The sequence below is a fragment of the Vigna umbellata genome, chromosome 5 (assembly GCF_029865625.1).
Source record: "Vigna umbellata cultivar VRB3 chromosome 5, Vumbellata_1.0, whole genome shotgun sequence".
In the NCBI taxonomy this organism is placed as follows: Eukaryota; Viridiplantae; Streptophyta; class Magnoliopsida; order Fabales; family Fabaceae; genus Vigna; species Vigna umbellata.
The window spans coordinates 64,042,605-64,055,674 of NC_142169.1; the positions used below are offsets into that span (position 1 = coordinate 64,042,605).

The 13,070-nt window shown below is 34.2% G+C and overlaps 2 protein-coding genes across 2 annotated transcripts; one reads left to right on the plus strand and one right to left on the minus strand.

The window, feature by feature from the left end:
- Window positions 1-5,573: 5,573 nt before the first annotated feature.
- LOC124848656 (phosphatidylinositol/phosphatidylcholine transfer protein SFH9-like) lies at window positions 5,574-9,425 on the plus strand. Its single transcript, XM_047326399.2, has 11 exons — window positions 5,574-5,880; window positions 5,991-6,022; window positions 6,677-6,760; window positions 7,049-7,102; window positions 7,295-7,372; window positions 7,522-7,575; window positions 7,690-7,749; window positions 7,851-7,946; window positions 8,163-8,264; window positions 8,364-8,444; window positions 8,852-9,425. The coding sequence occupies exons 1-11, from the start codon at window positions 5,823-5,825 to the stop codon at window positions 9,143-9,145; spliced, it is 993 nt and encodes a 330-aa protein (XP_047182355.2). The 5' UTR covers window positions 5,574-5,822; the 3' UTR covers window positions 9,146-9,425.
- Window positions 9,426-10,636: 1,211 nt separating this feature from the next.
- Window positions 10,637-12,568, minus strand: LOC124848676 (WEB family protein At1g12150-like). The gene is made up of 2 exons (XM_047326431.2): window positions 12,404-12,568; window positions 10,637-12,230 (listed from the first exon to the last, which is right to left on the minus strand). The coding sequence occupies exons 1-2, from the start codon at window positions 12,566-12,568 to the stop codon at window positions 10,656-10,658; spliced, it is 1,740 nt and encodes a 579-aa protein (XP_047182387.2). The 3' UTR covers window positions 10,637-10,655.
- Between the last annotated feature and the right edge of the window lie 502 nt (window positions 12,569-13,070).

Sequence of the window (13,070 nt, forward strand, 5' to 3'; positions counted from 1 at the left end):
CTAACCTTTTGAAAGTGCAAGCAAGTGGTCTAGGGTTTCTACTTGAGCTTGGTTGTCTACACTAGAGGTAAGGGGAGCTAGTTCTCTTTTTGATTTTACTGTATGACGTGATTACATAATGATTTTCAAATTGGTATGTTGTTGGAAGCATAATTTTGAATTTTGCTAACTTGAAATGCATGTATGAAAGTGTGAGTGCTACGTGAATGTGGTGATTGATGGATGTGAACTGTTTGGGATGATTTTGAGTGATGAATTATGTATGTTGGAACTGTTTTGGTGTGTAAAATTTGTTATGGTGTTGATAGGAAGGAAAATCAAGTGTCTTAGGGTCACTTTTTGGTCATTTTAGAGGAAGTGAGGTAGGGATTTTGAGTAAATGAAGGCTGCAGTGTTCCTGGACTGTTTGGGCAGCCTAGACAAGTCCATTGTGACTTGTTAGAAGCATAACAGTAGTTGAAAACAGGTTCCAAGTAGTGGAATCGAATTTGGGTCCCTAAGTTGTTGAAATTAGTGTTTTGGATGCTGAAAGTGAACTTTAATCACTTAAAAATGGTGGTAGAAATGTTTAGAATCATTTGGATAAGTTTAATTAAGTCTAAAATGAGAATTAAGAGTCTAAGAAGTTGGGAAAAGTGGTTAGAAATGGTTAAGGGAGGTTCTGTTACCATTCTGCAGAGTTCTGAGAATTCTGCAGAATTAAATTCTGCAGAACGCGCAAACTGAGCGTTCGTCCATGGCGGAGCTGAACGCTCGGCCATGCATGTGCTGAGTGACGTTCGGTCAAATGTTGGTTGGATGAACGTTCGGTCTTAGGAGATGATAGTAATAGCGTTCGTCCATGGGAATGTGTTAGTGATTAGCGTTCGTCCTTGTCTGGGGACGTTCGGTCAAAGGTTGGAGTGATTAGCGTTCGTCCTTGTCTGGGGACGTTCGGTCAAAGGTTGGTGTGATTAGCGTTCGTCCTTGTCTGGGGACGTTCGGTCAAAGGTTGGTGTGATTAGCGTTCGTCCTTGTCTGGGGACGTTCGGTCAAATGTTGGGGGATTAGCGTTCGTCCTTGAGCCGGTGTTAGTAATCAGTTAGCGTTCGGTCATGATGAGGCTTGATATTGAAGCGTTCGTCCTAGTTATAACAGCGTTCGTCCAAATTGGGTTCGTCCAAGTGCTTTTGGCGTTCGTCCAAATAGGGATCGTCCAAGATGTTAGGACGTTCGTCCAACAGGGTCCGTCCAAGGACTTTTGGGCGCTCGTCCAAGCAGTTCGTCCAAGCGGTTAGGACGTTCGTCCAAACAGGGTCCGTCCAAGGACTTTTGGGCGCTCGTCCAAGTAGTTCGTCCAATGGTGTTAGGACGTTCGTCCAAACAGTGTCCGCCCAAGGGCTTTTGGACGCTCGTCCAAACAGTGTTCGTCCAGTGATATTTTCTTTTGTGCTTTCTCTCATTCCAGTAAGCTTTGTTAATTAAATATTTCGGTTACAATTTATGAATGCATCTTCATGTGATCCAGATTGGTTGAAAGTGTATGATTATAAGTGGTTTATGATGTACATTGTTGATTCAAAAGGAATATTATGAGATTTAAAATGGTCGGATTAAATCGGAAATTTAGATCTCTCGGTGAGATCAGTTAGTGTATTGAATGAATGTAAGAGGCTTCCATATGGGGGGTTATCCCTAACACTCCAACGGTCTTTCATTCTCACTTAGAGAGGATCGACGCGTGTGGTGGGAGTAGTGGGAGGTCCTAGGGTAGACGCTATCACTGGAGGTCTATTCCGCGGTAACGGATTAGCCTTGTGTATGGTCGGGTGGAACCCCTCGGCAATGGCTTTGCAAAGCAGTAGAGGCCATCACAAGTGCACAACCCGCCCCAGCTCTACATACATTCTATGTCCGGACGTGTCTAGAGTCTTAACATGATAGGATACTTGTCTTGATGAGTGTTATTAAATAAATGCTTATGTTTATGATGACTTATGTGTATGGATATTCTGGTAAATGCTAGATTGGTTGAAAATGAATTGTATGATTGTTTGAGATCTAGCTCACCCTTGCATTTGTGTGTGTTGCATGTGTTTGATTTCCCTCTTGCGATGATCATCCAATCCTTTGGATGTGAGCAGTAGGTGATGATGTACCCTTGGAGCAAGCGTTGGAGAATGAGGAAGACCCAGCTCCTAGTGCTTAGGATTTCTTCTAGCTATGATGTTCAATAGCTTTTTATTTTGAAAAACTTCTAGCCTTCATTTTAGCATGATCTGTATTTTGGAGAATTATGAGCTTGTACTTATATTTTAAAGTTTTCCAGTCAGACTTGGATAACTGTACTCCTAATTCCATCTATTGCGTACTCCTAACTGTTTCTATTATTATAATTGATGCATTCTACGTATATACTTTGTTATATATTTTGGGATGTCACATAGAGCATCATCAATTAGTTACTTCATAAAAACTATATAATTCTCAAATCATCACTTAATCACTTCATAAAAACTATATAATTCTTGTACTGGCCAAAACTCTTAAGTCATCTTAGATTTAAATCTTAAGTCATCTTACATTTAAATCGAGTTAAATTAAAACAATTAGGTCAAAATTAAATTTGATCTGCAAATTTATTTAAATTGAATCCGTGATAGATTTGTTATATTTATAAAAAAAAGTACTAAACAAATGTAGATTAATATTTATACAGATTATGATTATAAAAAAAAAGTCAAAACAAAAGACCGAAAGAGTTTATCTTAATAACTTTGAGAAATCAACATTTTCATATACATTTACGCCATCATATAAATTTTATGACTACAACTTTCTAAAAATCATCGACATTGTTTAGTTTTTCTTATATCAAGATAATAGGCTAAAACACAAAAGTATTTATAAAGTCTTTTGAACATATTAAAAAAGAAAAGAAAAACTAAAAAAACTTTATAAATGCAAAATATAACAATCAAAACATCGTAATAGATTAATTGTTGGAAGTCCCAAATTGACTAGAGATAAGACCAATTCATAGTTTATAAATGGATGTAAACCTCATCTTACAAACCGGTTTTGTGGGATTTAGTTAGGCTTAAAACTCACTTTCTCATATGATATCAAAGCTATGGTTAGAGCCTATCCTAAAACAAAAAAACCTTATATTATTTAAAATTTCGATATCGTCTATGACTCTTTATTAAATGTTGTGATGGAGAAAAAAAAGCCTTGAGATTGAAAACTTATATAAAAGAGAGAATATTTCATGTTTTAAAAAATGGAATGATTTAATAGAAAATAAATTTGTTTTAAAATCATTGATAATATTTTTTAAAATATATTTTCATCCTTCTTTAATTTGACTTATTTGTATTGATGATATAAAAACTCATAATTTTGATTGTATTTTGATGTCACTTTAGAATTTTATATACAATGCGAAAATGACATCCACAATTGGGGTTTTTACTTTCCGACAAATCTTCCACATTTTTTGAAACCATTTAATATTCACCCATCCTTCTCTTTTGCCTTAAAAAAAAGTATTTTTACCATTTCTGTATAATCAGAATTAAAGTCTGAAAATGTCTAAGTTGACCATAGAGGCAAACACCATGGAATATGTTAAAACCATGTTTAAAATTTGAAGAACATGTTGCATGTTTTTACCATGCTCCTTTAATTGATCAAACATTCAACTGTTGGCCCATTTCGAGCCCATGCCACCGCCAGGTAAAATGTCCAGGTAATTTCTTCAATCTTATCATCTTCTTTCCTTTACTTTATTATCTATTTTTCACCATTCTACCACCTATTTGCTAAATGCTATGTTTGGTGGCCAAAAGAAAGAAACTGAGTACAAGAAAAAAATAATAATAAAAAAGATAAAAATAAAATAATTTTTATAATTAAATAACTAAAACACTTCTTTATTAACAATCGAATTATATATCAACAGTGAATAAATTTGTTTGACTTTAAAATATAAAAAATGTGAAATTAAATTTTTATAAGATTGGAGCTTATAAAAACTAGTTCACAAACTAGTTTCATGAAATTAAATACATTCCAACCAATGAATTATAATTGCTTAGCAAAACAGGTGGTACAGTAAAAATCATACAAAGTGTGTTTTGGTTCATGGTTTGATACTAATGTTCAGATTAATTAGCTCTTAGTTATATATATATATATATATATATAAACCCTAAAGAGATAAAATCTAATCATATTATTTATTAATCTTGATTTTTGGTAGCTGACTATTAACCTTGTATATTATCATGTTATCTAAATTATACTAATTTTTTCCAAAGTCACACCAATCAATTACAATGTTAATGAGTTTAGTTATCTTCTAATAATCATAATATTGGTTTGTTTTATAAAACACAAACTATCTTATGTAACTGGTAAAATTCATAAAGGAGGCTCTTAAATAAGAAACCAATAACATTAACTTTGAATAAAAAAAAAGTAAAAGAAAAACCATAAAATTTAAGGTTTCCCAATGGAGCATTTATTTAACCTGTTATAGGAACTTCATGATTAGGGAATCCGGATTATGATGCTGCAAGTATATTCTTTTTTTTTTTCATAAAGAATATGTGAGAATAGGTTAGATTTTTCTCCATAAAGTGCATGACAAAATAAGTAAGAAAACAACCAATTAAAACTTTAAATAGTTAGATTTTTAATTATCTATTATTGTCACCTTTGCAAAAGTCAAATTTAAATCAGTCGGTGGAAAATATATAGATCGAGCAGGCCGGGACCAGAGCAGTGAAGGCTCAGATTTCGTCATGCCTATATCAGCATTCCACAGTTATAAATGAAGACCACGATATCATTAATTTATAAAATATAATTGTGATCACGTTTTAAAAATTATTTTAAAATAATTATAATTATGATTTTATATTTTCTATATTTATCTTTTACAGGCTAATTATTTAATTAAATATTTTTGACAGTAAAACTAAAATAAATTTTTATGATCACTACTTTAATATATTTTCTCTTAAAACAACAACTCATTCCAGTTTTTTCTTTAATTGTAGTAAAAACTAATCGTACATATTTTTATTTTAAATTGTTTATATTTTACTTAATACAAAGCCACTTAAGTAGTTGTCTACAAAATTAACTGTAGTAAGCTAAAAGTATTGAATTGCTTTAATTTAAATATTAAAAAGCAAAATTTGATGGTTTATAACAATTTTATTTAATTTATGAAAAAGTAGTTCTGATAAAATAAGAAAGATATTCCCTCCAATTTTTTTTCTTTATTATATTTCAAGTTTTAAGACAATCTTAATCATGCATTACTAGTTATATTCTTACATTTGCAATTAATAAATATAATTTAAATTAAGGAAAAAATAGAGACATAACAGAAAGTTAGTTTATATTTTTAATAACTGAGCATGAACAACAATTATGATATATTTTATAAAAAAATATTGTAGTCTTGAAAAAGACATCCAACCAGATAATTACAAAAGCAAAGCCAATGGTTAAAACTAATATAAACAGTGGGAAAGAGGGAAAGAGAGAAAGAGAGAGGTGAATGGCATGGTGGATTGAATCTTGGGTATATCTATCTGTGTAACTATCTACCTGAGTCACTTACTGAACATTAAGTGGAATGACTGCATATAACATCAAACTTTGGTGTGCAGTACTGTATCTGTAACAGTCAAGCAATGCAAACACTCTAGATAGTGAGTGAGTGAAGCTAAAGCTACAAAAACTACCAGACAAAAATTACTCTTTTTTCTTTCTTCTCTCTTCTTCTGGGGTTTTAGTTTTTTTTCATTCTCTCACCAACACACAAAATGGGCCTTGTTGTTTCTGAGGATGCCCTCAAGAAGCTGCAAGCTCTCATGGATCAAGGTTTTACCTTTATCACATCTTCTCTTTCTTTTTCATCTTTCTCTATTTTGTTTTTCTCTCTCACCCCTTTTTCTTTTCTTTCTTCCTTTTGTTGAATTGTTTCTTTCTAGTTGAGGAGGAGCCACTGCTGAGAACTTTTCAGGTGACCATTTTGGTTACTCATTCCCATATGCTTTGAACATTCTAATATTTTTTCTTCTGTTTTTATTTCTTGGATGTCTGTTTGTTCAACATCTGCGAGCTGACCCTGATCTAGCTCTCTCTTTTTTGTGTCTGACCCGTGTAAATTGCTCAATGGATTTTGTTTACTGTGGTCTTTGGAACCCTGAAATTCCGGTGATTGTCTGTGTGTTTCATGGATGCTGTTGACTAATTGGCTCTTCTACATTCCTCCTCCTCTTCTGTTTAAGACTTCTCTCGGATACTGATGATTCAGCTAAAGAAAGGGGGAGGGGGATGAGATCTGATTTCAAGTGTGTAGGTGTATCAATGTTGAACTTCTGTGTTTCTCTTCGAAACTCAATGTTAACTTGGTTGAAGGGGACAATCATTTCTTGTGTTCCACACCTTTTATTGTTTAAGTGTGCTGACAAATATGTAATTGGTAATAAGATCTTTCTATTTCTGGATGGCTGCTAATTCAATCAATTGTGTGCGATTATCTACTTATTCTAGTTTGAGTTTGGTGAAATCTGGTGATCTCTTGACAACTTAATGCACCTGCTTAAGGACAAATGTTTGCCACCAGAAAAGCACTCTATCTCTTCTTTTGGAATTTAATTGCTGTTTTTTGCAGAATGTTCATCAAGGATGTGTTACGGAAACCTTAATTCGATTTCTAAAGGCAAGGGAGTGGAACGTTTCCAAGGCACATAAAATGGTAAGACATGTGCAGTGTTGTTTTATTGAATGATTTGCATATGTGTTTGATGCAAAGATAAACAGGGCTGTCAGAAGGCCCAAATTCTGCTGTATACACATACTGTTGTGGCATATGGCTCCACCTAAGTGGGTCTCCCTTCACAAATTTCTTATGGTGGAGGGGTCAGAAAAGTCATGTTATAGTGTTGTGGCGGTGCTGTAATGGATATTTTGCAATATTAGTTTATTGTTGGAAATTGACTGTTATCCATTTAACTTAGTTGTAGATGCCTGTATTATTTTTCAGATAATCGAATGTCTAAATTGGAGAGTGCAAAATGAAATTGACAACATATTATCGGTAAGTCTAGTTTATTGTTTAGACGTTTTTTTGGCAGTTCAGATTTTTTAGTTTGGAGTTTTGTCTGTAATTTGGAAATGTTCTCATTGGGGCCCTTTGTGTATTTATTGTCAAAATCTTATTAAAATGTATACTTATTGCACAAGACTGAGTTCTTACATGTTAAGCTTGGATGCTGTTTCATTTTTTCAGAAGCCCATACTTCCTACTGATTTATACCGAGGCATTCGTGATTCACAACTTATAGGTTTGTCAGGTTACTCAAGAGAGGTGCTCTTCAAACACAATCTTATCTCAGTACACATCGTCTTAGTTGTTCTTGATTACATTTTTATTGTCATTAATCAAGATTACCTAACTTGCTTGTTATATCACATCTTCCCAATTTTAATGCTTGTTCTGCCTTCCATACTTTCCAGGGTCTTCCTGTCTTTGCAATTGGTGTTGGGCTTAGCACATTTGACAAAGCATCTGTAAGCATTTTTAGCGGCTACCTTGGGACTTTGGGGCACTATCTATTTCTTCATCTTAAAGGCCTTGTGTTCTTATCTTTTCTAACACTATTTTGCATGCTTGTATGATTGCAGGTTCATTATTATGTGCAGTCTCATATTCAAATTAACGAATATCGTGATCGTGTAATATTGGTGGGCATTTCACTTTGAAGTCTTCAGATTCTTGATTTTTTTATTAACCTGCTAATTTAGCTTCTGCCCTTTTATTTGTTTTGACCTGTATATGCTTGTAGCCTTCTGCATCAAAGAAGCATGGACAGCCTATTACCACATGCATAAAAGTTTTGGATATGACTGGTCTGAAGTTGTCAGCCCTAAATCAGATCAAGGTACTTCTGATTCATACAGCTATCATGTTCAGTAAACTAGAGCATATCTGGAAGTAATGGACTTACTCAACGTTGCACTCCAAGATTGAGTTTAAATTAAACTATTATTGTTATTACTTTGTGCAGAAATGCACAAAGCAGAAGACTTGTTCAACCTACTGCCTTTGTTTTTAAACATTTTCCTATATTGCTGAGTTGTCTTTCATGCTGATGCAGTTGTTAACAATAATATCATCCATTGATGATCTGAACTACCCTGAGAAAACAAATACTTATTACATTGTAAATGTCCCATACATATTTTCAGCCTGTTGGAAGGTATTCCTTGTGACTTTTGTTTTCTGTATGATATTTTTGTTCATTATATTGGTTTAAGTTATGCACTTAGGGATAATGCTTAACACTTTGCTTTGGCAGGTTGTGAAGCCACTTCTGCAAGAGAGAACAAGAAGAAAAGTGCAAGTCTTGCCGGGTTGTGGGCGAGATGAACTGTTGAAGGTAAAGTGGTTGTTTTTATTTTGTCGTAGAGATGCTAAATTGGAAATTTTATCCCCAGATAAGAGACAGTAGTACATGCCTATGCATGAGAATCTTTTCTGTATTTCTTTCAACAGCATGCATGCTCTTCACTGCTTAAATCTACAAGCATAGAAATTAATTATTCTATGGCATATATGTATCTCTGCACTGTTTTTCCATAAAAGGTAGCAGTAGCCAGAACGGAGTAGTTCATTCCTGTGGAAGTGTGTACAATCTTATCCTGAAAATTTCTTTACTTTTCTGTTCAGTCCTTATTAATAAGCTTGTGGAGTAGTTCCTTTTTTTTGTCATAAATAAATGTTTGATAACCTGTTGTCTGTTTTTATATCCTTCAGTGGAAATTAACAAATAAAATTTGCATCTAGATCATGGATTTTGCATCTCTGCCACATTTCTGTAAAAGAGAAGGCTCTGGATCATCGAAACATTCAGATAATGGAAGTGGAAATGAAAGTTGCTATTCCTTGGATCATCCTTTCCATCAGAAGCTCTACAATCACATAAAGGAGCAATCCAGAATCCATGAAGCTGTTGAACCAATCAAGCAGGGATCGTTCCATGTAGATTTTCCTGAACCTCCTGCTGAGAAAGCTGAGATTGTCAAGACTTTAGAGTCTGAGCTACACAAGTTTAAGATCAGCAATGGGAGTTGTGATTGAAGATTGATGGATACTGTTGTCAATGTTGGTCATGTGGTCTTTTTCCAGTCCTACTAACCATTTGAAAACTAATATAGTACAAGGGTTCTTCCTCTTCACTACCATCAGGATTCCGCAGTACAAGTTAGCCTTGTTTATGTTAGCTTGAGAAATTTAGGGAGTAGTAGTAAAAATAAAGCGGATCCTAGATTTGCATTATGCCATAAGGCAAGTAAGAAATGTTATTAAATGTGATCTTTCCCATTATGTTTCTTCTAAAGCTAGATATTTGCATTTTTAATCTTTAAACTCCCTTCTCTATTCAAATACATAAAAGTTTGTGTTTGAAATACTGAACTTGGAGATAAATAGTGTATGTTTGTGGGGAAAAAGAGCCTATTCATTTCCATTTTTTTACATAAAATATTATAATGAAAAGACATTCAATTTGTACCTATATGGAGAACAGAAAATTCTTCCAACAACATCTAATGCAATAAGTAGGATCTATCTTAAACTATGTATATCTTTTCTATTAAGTAAGAATAATCAATTATTACAGTGTTATATGTTGAGATACTTTCTTATATTTTTTTTTGGGATGTGAATTATATTATGTATATATAATTAATCAATGCATTGAAAACAGTTTTTTTTCTTAATTGTTCATTTGATTTATTGTCACAGTCACATACTATTCTTATATGATAATTTTCTGTAAACATGTTAAGAGAAACTCAAAAGTAAACACTTCTTAAAAAATAGAAGAAATAAAAAATAAACTTCTTCCTTCCTAAGTTGGATTAACTCATACATTAATTGAAATAAAATTTTATATGAAAACTAATATAAAATAATTTCTATAAATTAATATAGAGAATCGATTATTTTTACCTTATAAAAGTGATTATGATTTTTTCCAAACAAATCTCTTTTATTTTATCATTTCTAAGAAATTCTCCTAAGAATAAGCAGAAGGTAGCTTCAGCAGCCATTTTGAATGACTTCTTGGGAAATACATTCAGGTTAAAAAAATAGAAATAGAATACGAAGTTGATGTCGTAAATTAAAGTTGTGCATACTTTTTTTAACTTCTTGTTTTTAATTTGTATATTAGTTATATCAGACAGAAGTCCATTTTATTTTACTTTTTAAATTGTTTTCTCTTAAAAATACTTATTAGGAGAACATCATTGAAGATTATACTTGTTTATAGCTTCTTCACCTAATTGACACGTTTGTAAACGATGAACACCAAAGAATAGGATCTGAACGTTTTCTCTAAAAATGTAGAACATGAAAAATTTCTGTTCTCAAGGAACTAAAGAAGCCAGGAATTTGACAATAAGCATTCACATTTGCATGGAAGTTGGAAACAGTGATATGACTTTGAAAGCTAAATGATTGATCATGTGGTGCAAGGAGCCTTTCAACTCCCATGAGAAATTAAGGCACAAAGCCAGTGAATGCTATTGAATACTGATAAGTGTTAGTCCCTTTTGCTGCATAACCGAGGCTGAGATTTTCACTTTTAAATACGCAGAGAGATTGATCTTGGAGAATTTTCTGTGCCTTCAAAGTTTTGTTCTTCTAGACGCCACTTCTTTAGTTCGTTCTCAACTACAACCTTAGCAGAATCTGCCATCTCTGCATTCTTCAGAGCCATGTCTGTCGCAGCTTTTATTTCCTCAATTGCTTTCAGGTTTGCCTCCACCTTTTTGTTCACTTCATTCTTTCTTAAGTTGATTGCTTCCACCTGAGCCATGGATGCTGTTTCCGTTCTGTCAATCAAGTCTTCAGATTCCTTGATTTTCCCACTCAATGCTGCAAACTCATCAACTGTCAACACGATCTTTCCATTAGCATCTAAAACTGAGCCCGTGTCTTGACTGTCGACACTTTCAGACATCATCTTCATCGCCACAATGGCTTTTCGTTCTGCTTCTCTGGCTTCCTCAGCCTGTTTCATATAAAGCTCAAGTTTCTTCTCCAATTCTTCTGCCACAGCTTTGGATTTTTCAGCCTCATGCTTCAGCTCTTGAGTTTTGCTTCTTATTTCTTCTTCTTCCTTTCTTGCAACTTCTGTCTCAAATGAAAGCTGTTTGATCCTCAATTCTACTTTAGCACAGTTTTCAGATTCTTTTTCCACCGCAGAACTTGTCTCTTCTGATCCATTCCGTAGTTTATCAGTTAGGGTAGCAGCATGGGCTTCTGCTGCCTTTTCCTTCTCCTTGAGATTCTCTTGCTCTTTCTTGACTTGTTCTAACTCTGTCCTAAGTAAATCCACTAGGTTTCTCAGGGAGGTTTCCTCTTCTAGAACTTCCTTAAGTGTTTTTTTGGCTTCTTCGATCTCCAAAGTTATAACTCTCACTGTATCCATCTCTGAAGCATGTGCCTGTTTCACCTGTTCTTGGAGAACCTGAATCTCTATACTTGTTTCATGAAGTTTGGCCTCTAGACCCTGTGTTAGTTCCTGGTCACATTCGTTCTTCAAAGCCATCAATTTATTCTGTGCTTCTTCCTTGGCATTTTTGTAGAAACTCACTCGTGCTTCTCTTTCTTCCATGGCCTTTACCTGACCATCTTGGGCTTGTGATGAGGCAACCTTCAAATGTTGAATTTGTTCTTTCATGGTTGCAATTTGGTTTGAGAGTTCTTGGAGCTTTTCTGAGTTCAATTTTGCAGAACGCTGAGCCTCTCCCGCTGTTTGGAATGCAGCCAGTTTTGCCTCCAAAGCTGTGTCAAAATCCTGCCTGATTTTATTGAGTTCTTGCTTGGAGGCATCTAGTTCCTTTACTGTTGTTGTGTACTCTTTTCTTGCATGCTCTAGTTCTTGTTTCCATGCTTCATATCCTATAGCTTTTTGAGATAATGCCTGTTCAAGTTCTTTGGCTTGATTCTTCACAGCTTCAGCAGCCTCTATGGCTGATTGCTTTGATTGTCTCACACTGTTGAGCTTCTTTGCCAATTCCTGAAGTGTTAAATTGGCCTTATCAAGCTCGGAAAGTGCTTTTCCTTTTGTGATCTCAGAACTATCCAGCTTTTTCTTTATTGTGGTTAATTCTCTCTGGGCCAAGAGAAGCTGAGTCTCCTTTTCCAGCACATTCTGCAACTCACAATTGAAAAATATTAACGACATATTCTAATCTTAAAATCAAACTGGTAATTAACATCCTTAAATTTAAAAAGATATTTTTTTAAGGATAAATTATTCATTTTCAAATAGCAGATGTCCTTGTACTAAATTGTATTTAAGGAAAAATTATGTTTGATGTTTACCTCTGACGATCTTCTCTTGAAAGAACGTTTGTCCCTTGACACGGCTACTTCACCAAATAAACTAACTGCTGCTCTAACAGATTGAAATGGAGCCCTTGTGTCAATCTCTCCAACCTCTCTTGGAGAATCGGATTCTTTTTCTTGATCTCTCACTCTGAAACTCATTATACGCTTGCAAAAGGTTTCTGCATGCATGCAGCAGATGATACATAGTAAGGAGCAATGTACAGATAAATCTCATTACACGAAACTTTGTAATAACAACGTATTTATATCATTGCACCGCATCTTACATATAAATTTATGTAATGCTTACCTTAATGTCTGATGTTACAACAAAAGATATAATGAAACAAATATGGAGGCAGAGAGTTCTCCTTGCACTTGATCAGGTAGGACCCAGATAATGAGTTTGGAAAGTGAAGGTGTTGAAATTCAAAGAATGAATTCCTTTTAAGTCCAACTTTTATTTACCTTCCTGATGAGACCGTTGAAAGAAGAAACGCCCTAAAATATGGCTGGTTAAATTTGCTTGGAGTAGAATTGGCTATATATAACTTATATTTTAGAGGGAAGATGGGTTTGTGGTGGTGCTGACAGAAAATGCCAACCCCGCAAAAGGGTTATCCAATACAAAAAATGACCCTTTTCCTTTCTGTATTTGCGG

What these genes read in the sequence shown, in the direction of transcription:
- LOC124848656 (XM_047326399.2), top strand. Translation starts at nt 5,823, where the DNA reads ATGGGCCTTGTTGTTTCTGAGGATGCCCTCAAGAAGCTGCAAGCTCTC. An exon ending in GCAAGCTCTCATGGATCAAG is followed by an intron (nt 5,881 to 5,990) that starts GTTTTACCTTTA and finishes GTTTCTTTCTAG; the next exon opens with TTGAGGAGGAGCCACTGCTG. An exon ending in AAATTGACAACATATTATCG is followed by an intron (nt 7,103 to 7,294) that starts GTAAGTCTAGTT and finishes TCATTTTTTCAG; the next exon opens with AAGCCCATACTTCCTACTGA.
- LOC124848676 (XM_047326431.2), bottom strand. Translation starts at nt 12,568, where the DNA reads ATGAGTTTCAGAGTGAGAGATCAAGAAAAAGAATCCGATTCTCCAAGA. An exon ending in TCAAGAGAAGATCGTCAGAG is followed by an intron (nt 12,231 to 12,403) that starts GTAAACATCAAA and finishes TGTGAGTTGCAG; the next exon opens with AATGTGCTGGAAAAGGAGAC.